The sequence below is a fragment of the Salvelinus namaycush genome, chromosome 5 (genome assembly GCF_016432855.1).
Source record: "Salvelinus namaycush isolate Seneca chromosome 5, SaNama_1.0, whole genome shotgun sequence".
In the NCBI taxonomy this organism is placed as follows: domain Eukaryota; kingdom Metazoa; phylum Chordata; class Actinopteri; order Salmoniformes; family Salmonidae; genus Salvelinus; species Salvelinus namaycush.
In genome coordinates this window covers 51063906-51082876 of record NC_052311.1, presented here as the reverse complement: position 1 = coordinate 51082876, position 18971 = coordinate 51063906, and the positions used below count along the sequence as shown (strand labels likewise).

Below are 18971 nucleotides of genomic sequence, written 5' to 3'. Positions count from 1 at the left end.
TTGACTGTCACTGGACTACGGGGAGATGTTTATTGAGCGAAGGAAATGTTACAGGATGGCCTCATTGACCCTTTATAGACAGTTATATAACATAGGGTTATAAGCATTGTATAAACATGGTATAACGCATATTACAATATTGTTAATTTATAGCCTGCTGTTCATAAAGCTTGATTAATTAAGCCGGGAAATGGTAAAAAAAAAAAAAAGGAAACACATGGGCGCTATTTTACACATCACAGGAAGTAAGGGTGCCTAGTCAAATATTTTGACAAGTTTGAAGACATACTTTTTGAAAAACACTCCCAAAAATGTGTGGGCTGGGCTTAGCCCAGTCTTGTCTTTCTCTGGGGTGGGTCACGTGCGTTGGTGACAGTCTGTCAGAGTCAACAGCGGCGTATGATTGGCTTACAGATTTAATACAGGGCCCTCCCATAGGCTGCCCGAAAACACGTCACTCCGATCAGCTGTTAGTTCGCCTCAACAATAACAAAGGGAACAGTGGGACCTCGGAAAGGCTCGGAAAAGTAACGAACTGTGTTTTTCCGAAAACAAAGGTCCATGTACTAAATTTCTTCTGCGAAGAAAACTTTTTTTATATTCTCGGAAAGATACAATCTACCTCAAAGTCTTAAGGATTTTATCACTAAATATCCGTCCTTTGCTGTTCACATCTTTTCTTGCCGCAGGTGAGTTTTTTTGGGGGTCTCTTTGTTGTCTGTTGTTGAAAAAACACACTGTTCTCTTTTGCAATTCAATTGTAGACCATTGTTGACATTACTTTATTTACACAAGTACGGTTTAGCACAAATACATAGCCTATTTCCACTGTTTTTATGCACCAACAGTGTTTTGTGTAGCAAAAATAAGATTCTCGGCCCATTTTTGCCAAATAAGAGTCAGACCGCAGTCTAATGAAAAGTTATTAAAATGGCAAGGTCTAGATGTCTACCTATCTATTGAAGGAGGAGCTATTTATATGCACAAAACAGAATTGTACTTTTTCAATTCAACTTTGCTGGCAGTTGAACATTGTAGGAGCTGCGACCCGCCTAAGAGGTGTAGGGTTACGCTAAACACCCTCCGCTTGTATGCTTGTCAACAAATCATCCTGCAAGCAGACAGCCTACCACGATTTGAAGTTGTTATTGAACCTAAAATGTGCCGTTTTTCATGTAAATCAATCAATAACATGTATTTATAAAGCCATTTGTACATCAGCAGTTGTACAAAGTGGTTATACAGAAACCGAGCCTAAAACCCCAGAGAGCAGGCAATGTAGATGTAGAAGCACGTTGAACAGACACTAACTGAACATTTTATTCATATTTTCAGTGATTTATATGTTTTATTACAGAGCCAATATCTGGCATTTTGCTCTGGGTGGAACACTCATGGAGAATACCCATATGACGTAATCGTTACGGCTCCTAACGTTCTCTGTTCCAAGGTGTCGACGACAGACCTCCAACCACCAACCATCCAAATACATACGACAAGAAAATATTATCCAGTGAGCTCTCACATAACCTACCGTTTCATTCCGCAAATAATAATATTCTGTCTTTTTAATGGACCCAATATTACGACGCTTTCATCCCCCCTCCGTGTTTGCTATCCGAATAGAGCCACCGTTCTGGGAAGAAAACAATGCTTGCAAGCGATATTTTGTTGAGGACGAACAGGTGCAGGAGATTATAACCCGGTTGCTTATTGGACATACTGTAGATAAAGTCCCATAGAAAAGCCCCCAGTCCCTCAACTTCATAGCACAGCTGCTCATTTTCTTTGTCGTTGAATCTAACAAATAAGAGGACATTGAATCAAAGAACGACGTGTTTGCATTCGCTTGCAGCCTACACATCTTCTGACGAATATGTTGATGTTAAGTAATATATGACAAACCTGTAATTCTGGCATAACGTGTGTTTGCCTGTAGCCTACCTGGCAGACCAGGTTTCCGTTTTTGTGTCAGGTCTACCAAACAGCATTCTTGTCCTTTTTGAACATTATCATAAAGAAGCTACTGTTGTTCTCTCAGCTTTTTAGATCTTACAACCCCACATATCTCGAATTATTGGCTGCACTGATCTGTATTTGTTTACCATAAATGTGTACATGCATACAACTCATAGTTTACAATTGCACTGACAAATGTGGCTTCACAGCAGGAATTCAATGTTGTCTGGCAGAATAATGGTTGTTGTGTATCACTGATCTTGCTTCAGGTCAGGGGTCATAATGTATGACCTGAAAACAGTGTCACTGCTGCGCTGTATCCCTGGTGTGTCTGTGGGGGTAGTAGTTAACTTTATCAGCAGACAAATGCTGTCTGGCTTTTTACACTATAGTCAGTGGGACTGGAGGTCTAATTGCAAAGAAAGGTCAGGCCTATACCACCAATACTGGACTGTATGGTCACAGAGAGTTGATCCCTAGGTGAAGATACAGCATAATCAGCACTATAGTGTGTGTTCTATAAAAGACCACCCTATCAGTGAACAAGCTGCTAGGTTACAGACCTATTAGGCCCACATATATTTGGCCAGTATGTCTATGTCAGTTGGCAGCTAGTTGATGATGGGTCTATTTCCATAATTTCCTTTGAGGGATGTCTGGTAGATAGGCAAATAATACCCACACCTGTAAACATTTACGACCACATACGGTGCCTCTGAAGTTTGTGACAGTTGTGAATGATCTGGCTACCCTTTTATATGTTTTATTATCGAGTATTAGAGATATATAAAACCTATTTATTGGCAGAGATGGTTTATATTGGACTGTCCTCTAAAACTTGTAAGCCAGAAATAAACATAGATGTCCTTCCAGTTCAGTCTGACCCATGTTTTCCTTCTGCCAATTGCCCAAAAGCCAAAGGATATTTGTATGCATCTCCCCCCTCCCTTTTCACACAGGTCTTTATAAGCTCATGTATATGGTCTCAAACGTGTCACTCAAGATCACAACGACTTATTCTCTCTCTTTCTCCCCCTCCCCTTTTGTCTCTCAGGTCCTTTGTAATTTTGCACACGCCGAGGTGAGCTGTGACCAGACTTTACACAGCTCCCCTCAGATGATAGACATCCGTACCTTATTGAAGCACTTTAGCACCTGCAGCTGATGACCAAAACGCCTGTTCCCCGTCCTCGCACCGCTCAGCCCCCCCTTGCTCCCTCCGTGCTCCCCCGAGGAGTAGCAGTATGTTCCAGAGGCTCACCAGTGTCCTGTTCGGGGACGATGTGGAGGAGGTGAGCGGAGGAGGCCCCGGAGAACAGGGCTTTGGCCAGAAGGAGGAGGATGAAGAGTGGATCCTGGTGGACTATCTGGGTGAGTTTCAGAACATACACGTACACAGACGAAACATACACAGACATAAACACTAAAATACACAAACAAAAATGCAAATACACACTCTAAACACAAACAACCCCTCACACACCATAACCTCTGGGTATCCATGTACAAAACGGGTCAGATGGGTTCAACAGTGAGCATCATTTCCATACAGTCACATGGTGGGAACTTCACTACCTTTTAAAAGTCAACTGATCAAATCAAATAGTATTTGTCACATGCGCCAAATACAACAGTTATAGGACCTTACAGTGAAATGCTTACTTACAAGCCCATAACCAACAATACTGTTTTAAGAAAATACCTTTAAAAAAAGTAAGAGATAAGAATAACAAATAATTAAAGAGGAGCAGTAAATAACAATAGCGTGGCTATATACAGGGGGTACCGGTACAGAGTCAATGTGTGGGGGCACCGGTGTCGAGGTAATATGTACATGTAGGTATAGTTATTAAAGACTATGCATAGATGATAACAGAGAGTAGCAGCAGCGTAGAAGGGATGGGGGGGGGGTATAATGCAAATAGTCTGGGTAGCCATTTGATTAGCTGTTCAGGAGTCTTATAGCTTGGGGGTAGAAGCTGTTTAGAAGCCTCCTGGACTTGGTGCTCCGGTATCGCTTGCCGTGCGGTAGCAGAGAGAACAGTCCATGACTAGGGTGGCTGGAGTCTTTGACAATTTTTAGGGCCTTCCTCTGACACCGCCTGGTATAGAGGTCTTGGATGGCAGGAAGCTTGGCACCGGTGATGTACTGGGCCGTACGCACTACCCTCTGTAGTTCCTTGCAGTCGGAGGCTGAGCAGTTGCCATACCAGGCAGTGATGCAACCCGTCAGGATGGTCTCGATAGTGCAGCTTTTATACATTTTGAGGATCTGTGGATCCATGCCAAATCTTTTCAGTCTCCTGAGGGGGAATAGGTTTTGTCGTGCCCTCTTCACGACTGTCTTGGTGTGTTTGCACCATGTTCGTTTGTTGGTGATGTGGACACCAAGGAACTTGAAGCTCTATGCAAATTGGAGTGGGTCTTGGGTTTCTGGGATAATGGTGTTGATGTGAGCCATGACCAGCCTTTCAAAGCATTTCATGGCTACAGACATGAGTGCTACGGGTCGGAAGTCATTTAGGCAGGTTACCTTAGTGTTCTTGGGCACAGGGACTATGGTGGTCTGCTTGAAACATGTTGGTATTACAGACTCCGACAGGGAGAGGTTGAAAATGTTAGTGAAGACACTTGCCAGTTGGTCAGCGCATGCTCGGAGTACACGTCCTGGTAATCCATCTGGCCCTGCGGTCTTGTGAATGTTGACCTGTTTAAAGGTCTTACTCACATCGGCTGCGGAGAGTGTAATCAAACAGTCATCCGGAACAGCTGATGCTCTCATGCGTGTTTCAGTGTTACTTGCCTCAAAACGAGCATAGAAGTTATTTAGCTCGTGTCACTGGGCAGCTCTTGGCTGTGCTTCCCTTTGTAGTCTGTAATAGTTTGCAAGCCCTGCCACATCCGACGAGCGTCGGAGCCGGTGTAGTATGATTATATGCCACTGCAGCATTTGTTTTTCCATGTGAGCATATTATCAGATATTACATCTCATAAACATCTATGAACTGACCTTATCAAACTGCTTGGCTATGCAGTCCTTAGGTGCCTTGTAGTCTCCATAAACCGATGCAACCTAAGTTCACCTGTACAAATGCAGACACAAGGATGCTACTCTAAGCCCTGGTAAGGTTCCCAATATCCATACACACAAAAACAAATACACGTGTGCCCATACATGCATGGTTCTACACATATACAGTATATTAATTCTGCTCAATAACACACACACACACACCTGGCACACACTTGTTCTTTGGGGGGAGGGGAGTGCATCCAGCCCGTCTGTCCCTGACACATCTCATATTCCACAAGTGTGTGAATATTCAAGGTGTGAGAGACTGAATCCTGCTGGCCCACTTCTGTATGGGGGAGGGGAGGGTGGTGGAAGGGATATGGGGCAGTATATGGGCAATATGTCTGTAATCGGGTCAAACAAAAGCATGGGGGGCTAAGGGGAGGAAGATAAAAATAGGCCTGGTAGAGTTGCAATTCTGGGCTCTGAGGAGTGAGATGTGTGGGCCCAGCAGAATTCCCCTCCAGAATGGCCCCCAGTCGGTAACACTGTCTATGACCCAAACCACTGGGGGTTAATGCATTCATAGCGTCGTCTGTCACGCCATAATTCGTTATAGGACTTGTCTTACATATGTAGCTCATGGCCTCTTACGACAACCTTTGGAAAATGCATTAAGGCTGACAATGTGCTCATAAACCATGTGACACATCATTCATTACAGGTGTTCCATGTAAATGCTTGAATACCTATAAAAGCATTCATAATGATTTACAAATAGGTGGTTGATATATTACCCTACAGTCCAGCACTCTGTAGCCTTACCCAAACTGTTATAACCCTTTGTTACTACATGATCATAGAATAATGATTAATCTGATCACTTTATAGTGAATCTCTAATATCAGCTGATACATGGTATCATAAACCCTTTGTTACGTGTCTGTTTTATAGAACTGTTAGAGTGAATGCAGTAAGCAGACACTTGAGGTCAGATGTTTTGTCTCTGACCTATTTTACAGTAGGGATTGATTCCACACACTTAAAGTGTGTACTACTTAGTGTGTACGAGCTGTATTCCTGGCACACTTCAACACCTCAAGTGGCACTAGTCTCCTACTTCTTCTAAACTGCTAATCTATTATATCAATGGCGTAGACTGCTTTCCTTCCCCCTACACACACACACACACACACACACACACACACACACACACACACACACACACACACACACACACACACACACACACACACACACAAGGTGGATGGTGAGAGGATTACAGGTCCTAATTAGCCTTACAGAGACAGTGATGAGGAATGTAAGCTGTTTTAGGGTTCTGCTGCGTTGCTTAGCGGCTAAGATAAGGGTGTGTGTCGGCACAATTTTTGTAATTTTTTTTAGTTAACAAGGTGGCTGCACTGCTGCTGACATGCGTGACAGAGAAAGATGAGGATGGGAACTGGTGTCCTTGGGAGTGGGTGTATTTATATCACACATGTACACCATAACACACTCAGAAATGAACACAACACAGCTATACACACACATCATCTGAAAAGGAAAGAGAGGAAAACTTTCATGATCATCACACACAAGGGAACACATCCAATATACACACACACACACACACACACACACACACACACACACACACACACACACACACACACACACACACACACAGAGAACACTGTTAATACCCAAAGAACACTATTAATACACAAAGAACACAGAGGAAAACACCTACACACACATGTACATGCACACACTCAGCTGTTTATCAGAGATTCTGTCCACACAAAAAAAAGACAGTCAGCTTTAAACTTTGGCCAGGAATGAAGATTTGGCCAGACGTCCGTGCAGGCCATTTTTAGTATTATGGGGAACCAAACAGCAATCTGCTGGCTTTGATTCCCATCTGGTATCAAGTTGCTTTTTCCATCATACTTCCCATATGGCAGTGTATTATTCTGACTTATTAGTGCACTATTGACAGTAACACCACCGAGTCTCAAAGCAAGACATGCTATATAGCCCAGGCATGCAGTGAATGCAACTTCTCGCTCCAGCCAAACCACCTCATTTAACTTGATTAGATTTATTCTATTTAAACTTAGTTTCTCTCCTATCCTTTTGAGATAGTTAGTTAGTGGAAAAATGTGTTTTGGTGCATTCTAGAGTTGGGAAAGACTAGAAAGCATTTGGCAGCAGTTTGGTAGAGGGAGTTGCTGATGCTGCTTGATCCTATGAGTGACAGCTCTTGCGCACACACACTAGTATCTTGGGTCAGGCATGTTATTCTGACAGACAGAACACTGCTCTGTGCCTGTAGGGCTTTGACACCTATGCATCAGGGGAAAGATGTTTTTTGTTTTGATCGCTAAAGCCATTTTCTCTGTGCCACATTGCCCCCTAAAGTCATGTTAGGGTATTGCATATGAGTTGTTATCCCACCCAGGTTGAGCTCAAGAACATCATGTAGCCTTTTTACATTTTGCTACAGGGAGTTTTTTTTATCGCCAATTATAAAACTCAATGGTTGTAAAACACATTTTCACACACATACCCTACATGCTTTGGCAAACAGAAACTTTCCATTTCTTATTTGAATGTTAATTGTGCTGATGTATCCTAACCAATCCCTGCCTTTCTCCCCAGCCGAGGCCTGCTCTAGCCCCTGTGGTGATGGCTTGTCTGAGGTGGACCTGACTTCGGAGGAGGAGGAGGACCTTGTGGTTGTCCCCTCTCCCATCGCCAGCTCCCCCATCCGCTATGCCTCCTGCTCCTCCCTGGACTCCACCGCCGACACCGAGGATGGGGGTCCCGAGGAAGAGGAGGAGGAGGAAGAGGGGGGTTTCCAGTGCCTGGAGGCCTGTTCTCTAGAGGAGAGCTGGTTCGTCACTCCCCCACCCTGCTTCAGCGGGGGGAGGAGGGGCAAGCCTATGGTACTAGAGACCAGCCCCCTGGAGAACCTGCTGATAGAACACCCCAGCATGTCTGTGTACACCACCCACTGTCCCCCACGACTCTCCCTCAACCTCCCCCTCTCCCTCAACCTCAATCTCTGCCTCCCCCTTGTTGACGCACCTGCCGCTGTAGTCAAGGAGCCGGGACGACGTTCGCTTGACACCCCCTGCCACAGGTAGGATTTGTTGCTGCAAAAATTCTGGCAGTAGTGTTTCATCACCTACATTTAGTGAATTTATGCTTAACCTCTACGGGATCGGTGTCCCTATTCCAGGACGGTTGAGCTAACGTGCACTAATGTGATTAGCATGACGTTGTAAGTAACAAGAACATTTCCCAGGACATAGACATGTCTTATATGGGCAGAAAACTTACATTCTTGTTAATCTAACTGCACTGTCCAATTTACAGTAGCTATTACAGTGAAACAATACCATGCTATTGTTTGAGGAGTGCACAACAACAAACTTTTCACGGCAACTGGTTTGATACATTCACCTCTGAAGGTAAATAATGTACTTACATTCAGTAATCTTGCTCTGATTTGTCATCCTGAGAGTCCCAGATGTGTGAAAGTTAGTGTGTAAGCTAATGATCCATCATGTATTTTTTTATTTATTTATTTTATTTAACCTTTATTTAACCAGGTAGGCAAATTGAGAACACGTTCTCATTTACAATTGCGACCTGGCCAAGATAAAGCAAAGCAGTTCGACACATACAACAACACATAGTTACACATGGAGTAAAAACAAACATATAGTCAATAATACAGTGAAAAAAATAAAAAAAAATAAGTCTATATACAATGTGAGCAAGTGAGGTGAGATAAGGGAGGTGAAGGCAAACAGATATATGTATAAATAAATAAAAATATAAAAAGGCCATGGAGGCGAAGTGAGTACAACACAGCAAGTAAAATAAAAACTAAAAAAAACACTGGAATGGTTGGTTTGCATTGGAAGAAAGTGCAAAGTAGAGACAGAAATAATGGGGTGCAAAGGAGCAAAATAAATTAATAAATAAATACAGTAGGTAAAGAGGTAGTTGTTTGGGCTAAATTGTAGATGGGTTATGTACAGGTGCAGTAATCTATGAGCTGCTCTGACAGCTGGTGCTTAAAGCTAGTGAGGGAGATAGGTGTTTCCAGTTTCAGAGATTTTTGTAGTTCGTTCCAGTCATTGGCAGCAGAGAACTGGAAGGAGAGGCGTCCAAAGGAAGAATTGGTTTTGGGGGTGACTAGAGAGATATACCTGCTGGAGCGCGTGCTACGGGTAGGTGCTGCTATGGTGACCAGCGAGCTGAGATAAGGGGGGACTTTACCTAGCAGGGTCTTGTAGATGACCTGGAACCAATGGGTTTGGCGACGAGTATGAAGCGAGGGCCAGCCAACGAGAGTGTACAGGTCGCAGTGGTGGGTAGTATATGGGGCTTTGGTGACAAAACGGATGGCACTGTGATAGACTGCATCCAATTTATTGAGTAGGGTTTTGGAGGCTATTTTGTAAATGACATCACCGAAGTCGAGGATTGGTAGGATGGTCAGTTTTACAAGGGTATGTTTGGCAGCATGAGTAAAGGATGCTTTGTTGCGGAATAGGAAGCCAATTCTAGATTTGACTTTGGATTGGAGATGTTTGATGTGGGTCTGGAAGGAGAGTTTACAGTCTAACCAGACACCTAGGTATTTGTAGTTGTCCACATATTCTAAGTCAGAGCCGTCCAAAGTAGTGATGTTGGACAGGCGGGCAGGAGCAGGCAGCGATCGGTTGAAGAGCATGCATTTGGTTTTACTTGTATTTAAGAGCAGTTGGAGGCCACGGAAGGAGAGTTGTATGGCATTGAAGCTCGCCTGGAGGGTTGTTAACACAGTGTCAAAAGAAGGGCCAGAAGTATACAGAATAGTGTCGTCTGCGTAGAGGTGGATCAGAGAATCACCAGCAGCAAGAGCGACATCATTGATGTAAACAGAGAAGAGAGTCGGTCCAAGAATTGAACCCTGTAGCACCCCCATAGAGACTGCCAGAGGCCCGGACAACAGACCCTCCGATTTGACACACTGAACTCTATCAGAGAAGTAGTTGGTGAACCAGGCGAGGCAATCATTAGAGAAACCAAGGCTGTCGAGTCTGCCAATGAGGATGTGGTGATTGACAGAGTCAAAAGCCTTGGCCAGGTCAATGAATACGGCTGCACAGTATTGTTTCCTATCGATGGCGGTTACGATATCGTTTATGACCTTGAGCGTGGCTGAGGTGCACCCATGACCAGCTCTGAAACCAGATTGCATAGCGGAGAAGGTGTGGTGTGATTCGAAATGGTCAGTAATCTGTTTGTTGACTTGGCTTTCGAAGACCTTAGAAAGGCAGGGTAGGATAGATATAGGTCTGTAGCAGTTAGGGTCAAGGGTGTCCCCCCCTTTGAAGAGGGGGATAACCGCAGCTGCTTTCCAATCTTTGGGGATCTCAGACGACACGAAAGAGAGGTTGAAGAGGCTAGTAATAGGGGTGGCAACAATTTCAGCAGATAGTTTTAGAAAGAAAGGGTCCAGATTATCTAGCCCGGCTGATTTGTAAGGGTCCAGATTTTGCAGCTCATTAAGAACATCAGCTGACTGTATTTGGGAGAAAGAGAAATGGGGAAGGCTTGGGCGAGTAGCAGAGGGGAGGGCAGTGCTGTTGTCCCGGGTAGGGGTAGCCAGGTGGAAAGCATGGCCAGCCGTAGAAAAATGCTTATTGAAATTCTCAATTATAGTGGATTTGTCGGTGGTGACAGTGTTTCCTATCTTCAGGGCGGTTGGAAGCTGGGAGGAGGTGTTCTTATTCTCCATGGACTTTACGGTGTCCCAGAACTTTTTTGAATTTGTGTTGCAGGAAGCAAATTTCTGCTTGAAAAAGCTAGCCTTGGCTGTTCTAACTGCCTGTGTATATTGGTTTCTGGCTTCCCTGAAAAGTTGCATATCACGGGGGCTGTTCGATGCTAATGCAGAACGCCATAGGATGTTTTTCTGTTGGTTAAGGGCAGTCAGGTCAGGAGAGAACCAAGGGCTATATCTGTTCCTGGTTCTAAATTTCTTGAATGGGGCATGCTTATTCAGGATGGTGAGGAAGGCATTTTTAAAAAATGACCAGGCATCCTCTACTGACGGGATGAGATCAATATCCTTCCAGGATACCCCGGCCAGGTCAATTAGGAAGGCCTGCTCGCTGAAGTGTTTCAGGGAGCGTTTGACAGTGATGAGTGGAGGTCGTTTGACCGCTGACCCATTACGGATGCAGGCAATGAGGCAGTGATCGCTGAGATCTTGGTTAAAAACAGCAGAGGTGTATTTGGAGGGCAAGTTTGTTAGGATGATATCTATGAGGGTACCCGTGTTTACGGAATTGGGGTGGTACCTGGTAGGTTCATTAATAATTTGTGTGAGATTGAGGGCATCAAGCTTAGATTGTAGGGTGGCTGGGGTGTTGAGCATGTTCAAATTTAGGTCGCCTAGCAGCACGAGCTCTGAAGATAGATGGGGGGCAATCAGTTCACATATAGTGTCCAGAGCACAGCTGGGGGCAGAGGGTGGTCTATAGCAGGCGGCAACGGTGAGAGACTTGTTTTTAGAGAGGTGGATTTTTAAAAGTAGAAGTTCAAATTGTTTGGGAACAGACCTGGATAGTATAACAGAACTCTGCAGGCAGTCTTTGCAGTAGATTGCAACACCGCCCCCTTTGGCCGTTCTATCTTGTCTGAAAATATTGTAATTGGGGATAAAAATGTCTGAATTTTTGGTGGTCTTTCTAAGCCAGGATTCAGACACGGCTAAAACATCCGGGTTGGTAGAGTGTGCTAAAGCAGTGAACAAAACAAACTTAGGGAGGAGGCTCCTAATGTTAACATGCATGAAGCCAAGGCTATTACGGTTACAGAAGTCATCAAAAGAGAGCGCCTGGGGAATAGGAGTGGAGCCAGGTACTGCAGGGCCTGGATTCACCTCTACATCACCAGAGGAACAGAGGAGAAGTAGGATAATGGTACGGCTAAAAGCTATGAGAATTGGACGCCTAGAGCTACCAGAGCAGAGAGTAAAAGGAAGTTTCTGGGGGCGATAAAATAGTTTAAAGGAATAATGTACAGACAAAGGTATGGTAGGATGTGAATACAGTGGAGGTAAACCTAGGTATTGAGTGATGATGAGAGAGATCTTGTCTCTAGAAACATCATTGAAACCAGGTGATGTCATCGCATATGTGGGTGGTGGAACTGCAGGGTTGGATATGGTATAGAGAGCAGGGCTAGAATCTCTACAGTGAAATAAGCCAATAAACACTAACCAGAACAGCAATGGACAAGGCATATTTACATTAAGGAGAGGCAAGCTTAATCGAGTGATAAATAAGGGTCCAGTGAGTAGAGGTTGGTAGGGGTCGTGGCGATCCAGACAGCTGGCCGGGTATATGGCTATCGGTAGCAGCATAGGATGGAGGTCTGTTTGTAGATACCTCGTGCGTTTCCGTCGGTAGGTTCCGTGTAGTGGGGTTTTGTTCAGATAGCAGCCGATAAGACAGCTAACGATTAGCGGGCCTCAGATGAGCGTTCAGGTAACGCCGGGACGGAGGTGCCGGTTGGATAAATCCCTCGGGCAGATAACGTCGGCAGTCAGTCGTGAAGGCCCGGTGGGGTTCCGTATCTGCAGCAGCAACAAAGAAACGGGTCCGGATGGTGATGGAACTCCTCAGCTGGCTAGCTCCAGCATGATTTGAGTTAGCTCCGGGGTCGACGTAAGCCAATAGTCACACGGTATGCAGCTAGCTAGCTGCGAAATCAAGGTGCAAGTGTCCAGAGGCTGCGGTTGGAATCCGGGGAAACTGAGAGAAAAAAAGTCCCGGAATGCTCCGGTCCGAGTCGCGTTGCACAAAAGTGCCGGTAGATTATCGAGCTAGAGGAATAGCTGATGACCGCAAAACGTGGGCAGCTGAAACACCAACGCTAGCCAGCAAACCGGCTAATTTCGGGGCAGCTACAGATTAGCTTCTGGCTAGCTATCGGAGTAGCTTCTGGTTAGCTTTCAGGCTAGCTTCTGAATTAGCCCCTGGCTATCTTCCACGATGGATTTTCAGATTGAGGTAAATAGTACTTATTGTAATTGGTGAAGCGGGTTGCAGGAAAGCTTTTGCAGGAAAGCTTTTGTAGTTGAGTTCTTGGATAATAAAATAAATAAAAGATATGTGAAGAAAAGGTGTAAATATATATATATACAGGACACGACACGACAACACGGAAAAATACGTCTGAACTGCTAAGCCACCTTGGAGCCAAAGATATTCCTGGGAGTGTGTAAACATTTTTTTTTTTTTTTTTTTTTTTTATATTCTCTATAGTTATGTACTTCAAAATGTATCAATTAACCAATTTGGCACATTTGGGCAGACTTGATGCAAAATAGTGTCCAGTATTGCAATGCTTCACTGGATCCATCTGAAACGTTGCCCACACACTGCTGCCATCTAGTGGCCAAAATCTAAATTGCGCCTAAACTGCAATATTATATGATGGCCTTTCTTTTGCATTTCAATTTTTGTATTATCTTTTACTAGATGTAATGTGTTTATATTTGTTAGATGTTAGCTCTAATGTGTTATATAATATATTTTTGGGGGGGCAGGTAGCCTAGTGGTTTGAGCGTTGGGACAGTAACTGAAAGGTTGCTGGATCGAATCCACAAGCTGACAAGGTAAAAATCTGTCGTTCTGCCCCTGAACAAGACAGTTAACCCACTGTTCCCTGGTAGGCCGTCATTGTAAATAAGAATTTGTTCTTAACTGACTTGCCTAGTTAAATAAAGGTTAAATGAAAAAATGTGAATGTAAAAAATATTCTCCTACATTAATTTCACATTTACACAAACTTCAAAGTGTTTCCTTTTAAAATTGTATCAAGAATATGCATATCCTTGCTTCAGGTCCTGACAGGTAGTTAGATTTGTCATTTTAGGCGGAAATTGAAGAAGAAAAAAACATGGATTAACCAGTCCAGCCCCCTTCCTGTCTCCCCCTATAGGCCAGAGACGGTAGTGCAGCGCAGAGCCGGGCTCCATGCTGGCTGCTATGCGGCAGCCGTCTCAGCCCGGGCCTCAGGCCTCCTAGACCAGGCCCAGCATCATGGACGCCTGACCCAAAGGGTACGTGGCGCCGCCCAGCACCAGCTCCTCTCCCGCAACGCCCTACGCCGCCTCAACCTGCTGCGTACTGGAGGGGCCAAGCAGGCCAAGACCACCACCACCTATCTACACCAGCCTGGCCAGAGGCACCTCAACTACTGAGGTCCTGGCCCTATCCATTACCCTCCATCCATCAATTCATCCATCTGTCTCAACCTGGATCCACGAAAAGAGTTCATCCTGCAACATGCTCTCCATCTTCCCTCCGTCCACCGATCCTCCACTCTGGAATGAAGAGACGTGATGAGGACTCCTTTAGAATCAATGTCATCGGTCACTTTACTCCGCTGCAGGTTCCCACCACCACATGGTAACTGGGAGAGACTGGTTCAATCAGATATTACACCTGTGGCGACACTCTCCGCTTTCACCCACTCTGCAATGGTTGTGTGATGTCATAGTGTGGCTGTATGCTGCCATAGAATGGTTGTGTGATGTCATTGATTGATATCATGGAGTTGCTTGTATGCTGTCGTAGTGACATTGTAAGTGATGTCATTGAGTTGTTGTATGCTGTCATAGAGTGGTTGTGTGCTATCAGAAGAGTGTTTGTGTCTTAATAGAATGACTGTGATGTCTTTAGAGTAGGAGTAGGCATTTAGAAAAGAAGCATGTCTTTCACTTGTAATTAGGACAGTTTATTAACAAAGTTGTTTCTCATGTCCCTCCAATGAAATTGCTTCCTCTATCACTTCATGGCAAACTAATATAATTTGTCATTCTGATGGCCACAACTTACTTTTCAAAATCATCACTCCCCTCTCTTGACTAAGGGTGAACCTGCCTTGAACTTAGTAATTCAGTACTTTCACAATATTGTTTGAGAAAATGTTGGTCAAATACTGGGTTAAATATCACTAAACGCCTTGTTATAAAAGTAGAATTTAAGATGAAAAATAAATATAAAATGTATTTAAAAAAAACTTCCAAAATATTTTTTAAAAGAAAAAAACATATATTACATATCAGTATGAAGTTAGTATGAGCGTTTATCTACATAGGTATGTTTGTAAGCAGCGGTTTGACTATGTTAGTGTGTGATTTGTTGCATGGTTGTATAGCGCTAGAAAACAGAAAACAGAAAAAAAAATGTTTTTGTATCTTATCTCTCATTGTTTGTTCTAAATCTGCAGTCCACTTCTCAGGGTCATAGCCAATCACCTTTACACTTTACTAAAATGCAGATTACTTGACGAATGTTAATTGTCTTTGTACATACTGGAGACCTTCCAAATTTGTCATAGTGTGCTTTGCCTTGTGGTAATGTTTGTGATCAATAATTGACCTTTTAAAAGAATCGTGTGCGTCTCGAGAAAATTGAATTTGAACGTTTGCTTGTCCAAGGACTGTGAAAATGAACTCCTACTCTCTCAATCGACTGTTATAACCCCAAGATGGAGTGAAACTATAAGTCTTTTTCATTTGTTTATATATTTTTTCTGTGTACTTTCCATTGTTTTGAGTTAGATATTTACCCTGTTCTTTATTTGCTTAGTTAAATAACTTAGTAATATTATGTTAAAATGTCAACCAAAAAGTAGCGGCAAACTCTAACCTTGCAATAGTTTATATTACTATTGTTTTTGCTTTTACAGTATATTCTCCTTTACTTTAACAATGATTGCAAATTGGAGACTTTGTGTTCTGATATGGTCAAGTTTGTGACAACATGAATCTGTGCGCTCTTGTGGTAAGAAAGCACAGAGAGACACAATTCAAACACCTAAGTAGCCTATTTTAAGTTTCACAAAACCTCTAAATGTCAAGTATCCAGGACAAACTCAATAATTTACATGACCTTATATCATGACCTAATATCATCTGTTTCTTTGTACTTATTGGGGGAAATACACAGTACATACATACTCAGATGTATTTAGCGTGGTAGCATTAAGAAGCACTAAGGTGGTTTTGTCTATATAGTTGTAAACTGATTATAGTGAAGTGATTTAAGCCTAGTCATTGTATTTGTGTATCTTTTTTATTTTCAGATGTCTCAGATTGCAAAACTTGCATCATTTGACGCATCAATTTTTGTACTGCATTGTTGTGACACGGGCAACAGGACGAAGGGAATGGAGGAGATGGCTAAGTCCTCATTTTTGATGTGTGAAGCTGGAAGGAGCCATTTTGTTTTGTCCTCAGCTGTCTGTATGAGCTCTTGATGATAATAACAGGGATTTGTATTTTGTTTTATGCCTTGAATTTGTTGTGGATCACGTGCCTTCCAGGTTAAACAGTATAATGACAATGCATTAATGAAGAACTTGAACTGTTGTCCAAAGGGACAACACATACAAAAGCAAATCAACTATGCACACAGGAGGTAGCTTCTCTTTGTGAACCACCCAGCCCATTTTCAGCTTTTATACACAAATGTAGCAAACCTGTTTTCTCCTGTGTGAAGAATATTTGGTGGCATTTTTTTTTTACTACATGTTAGACTTTTGCTTTGATTTAGTTTACTGGAATAATACAGCACTTTGCCAAAAAAGTGTAGGAATTTGAGCGTTAACTGTTATTTATCTACTTAACTGATCGCGTTATTTGTATTTTGGATGTATGAGAGATCAATTCACTCTGTTTTTATGGTCAGCAAAATTTGCAAATGAGAATGTGGTAGTCTGTTCTAAAACTGTAATACATGATCTGTTGTCATGATGTAAGCCACAGTCTACAATAAATGTTTTCATACACACACTCTTGTGTTTCTGTCCATTTGATCCATTTAACCTTTATTCTACCAGGTTTATTCAACTATGATGAAATCTCTTTTGCAAGAAAGACCCGCCAGCCAGCCTAGACTTTATTTCCAAAACAAGCCCTTTATAGCACTGAGCTGAGACAGCTTTGATGTTACTTTCAGTATGACATTCTCATGAGTTCTGAATAAGAGCACATAACAGCTTTGCACAGCAATATTAAAGCCTAATAAAATGTTTAAAAGATGGACTTCATCAAACAATTGAGAACAAGTTATCACAAATGTTTGACCAATCACAACAGAGCAAAGTAGTTGGCAGGAAGATCTTCAATAACTAAACTCAGCAAAAAAAGAAACGTCCCTTTTTCAGGACCCTGTCTTTCAAAGATAATTATTAAAAATCAAAATAACTTCACAGATCTTCATTGTAAATGGTTTAAACACTGTTTCCCATGCTTGTTCAATGAACTATAAGCAATTAATGGACATGCACCTGTGGAGCGGTCGTTAAGACACTAACAGCTTACAGACAGTAGGCAATTAAGGTCACAGTATTGAAAACTTAGGACACTAAAGAGGCCTTTCTACTGACTCTGAAAAACACCAAAAGAAAGATGCCCAGGGTCCTTGCTCATCTGCTTTAACGTGCCTTATCCATGATGCAAGGAGGCATGAGGACTGCAGATGTGGCCAGGGCAATAAATTGCAATGTCCGTACTGTGAGACGCCTAAGACAGAGCTACAGGGAGACAGGACGGACAGCTGATCACCCTCTTAGTGGCATACCACGTGTAACAACACCTGCACAGGATCGGTACATCCGAACCTCACACCTGCGGGACAGGCACAGGATGGCAACAACAACTGCCCGAGTTACACCAGGAACGCACAATCCCTCCATCAGTGCTCAGACTGTCCGCAATAGGCTGAGAGAGGCTGGACTGAGGGCTTGTAAGCCTGTTGTAAGGCAGGTCCTCACCAGACATCACCAGCAACAACGCCGCCTATGGGCACAAACCCACCGTCGCTGGACCAGACAGGACTGACAAAAAGTGCTCTTCACTGACGAGTTGCGGTTTTGTCTCACCAGGGGTGATGTTCGGATTCGCATTTATTGTCGAAGGAATGAGCGTCACACCGAGGCCTGTACTCTGGTGCGGGATCGATTTGGAGGTGCAGGGCCCGTCATGGTCTGGGGCGGTGTGTCACAGCATCATCGGACTGAGCTTGTTGTCATTGCAGGCAATCTCAACGCTGTGTGTTACAGGGAAGACATCCTCCTCCCTCATGTGGTACCCTTCCTGCAGGCTCATCCTGACATGACCCTCCAGCATTACAATGCCACCAGCCATACTGCTTGTTCTGTGCATGATTTCCTGCAAGACAGGAATGTCAGTGTTCTGCCATGGTCAGCGAAGAGCCCGGATCTCAATCCCATTGAGCACGTCTGGGACCTGTTGGATCGGAGGGCTAGGGCCATTCCCCCCAGAAATGTCCGGGAACTTGCAGGTGACTTGATGGAAGAGTGGGGTAACATCTCACAGCAAGAACTGGCAAATCTGGTGTTTTCCATGAGGAGGAGATGCACTGCAGTACTTAATGCAGCTGGTGGCCACACCAGATACTGACTGTTACTTTTTATTTTGACCCACCCCCCCTCCTTTGTTCAGGGACACATTATTCCATTTCTATTAGTCACATGTCTGTGGAACTTGTTCAGTTTATGTCTCAGTTGTTGAATCTTGTTATGTTCATACAAATATTTACATATGTTAGGTTTGCTGAAAATAAACACAGTTGACAGTGAGAGGACATTTCTTTTTTTGCTGAGTTTATTACAAACAAACAACTGATTCAACACTTTAGGAAATAAACAGTGACCCAGAAAATAATAACTCTGATAAAATAATCCTATACACTTGTTTTAAAGGCTATAAAATGGAATAATGACTAATGTTTATTGTGTGTTGAAATCTGAGGGGTATGCTACGAAGTGGGATCAATCAGTTGGCCAGCTAAGCAACCAGAAATAACTGTTGATTTTCTGATTCATTAAAAAGGCTAAACTTTATGCTTTTGGTTGTTGAGTCAATTAGACCATGCCCATTTCAAGATTAAAA

The 18971-nt window shown here is 43.3% G+C and overlaps 1 protein-coding gene across 1 annotated transcript; it reads left to right on the top strand.

The window, feature by feature from the left end:
• The first annotated feature begins 465 nt into the window (after positions 1–465).
• Positions 466–16847, top strand: tp53inp1 (tumor protein p53 inducible nuclear protein 1). Its single transcript, XM_038994393.1, has 4 exons — positions 466–689; positions 3014–3330; positions 7634–8117; positions 13988–16847. Exons 2-4 carry the CDS (start codon positions 3204–3206, stop codon positions 14247–14249), a joined length of 873 nt encoding a protein of 290 aa, XP_038850321.1. The 5' UTR covers positions 466–689; positions 3014–3203; the 3' UTR covers positions 14250–16847.
• Positions 16848–18971: the final 2124 nt, after the last annotated feature.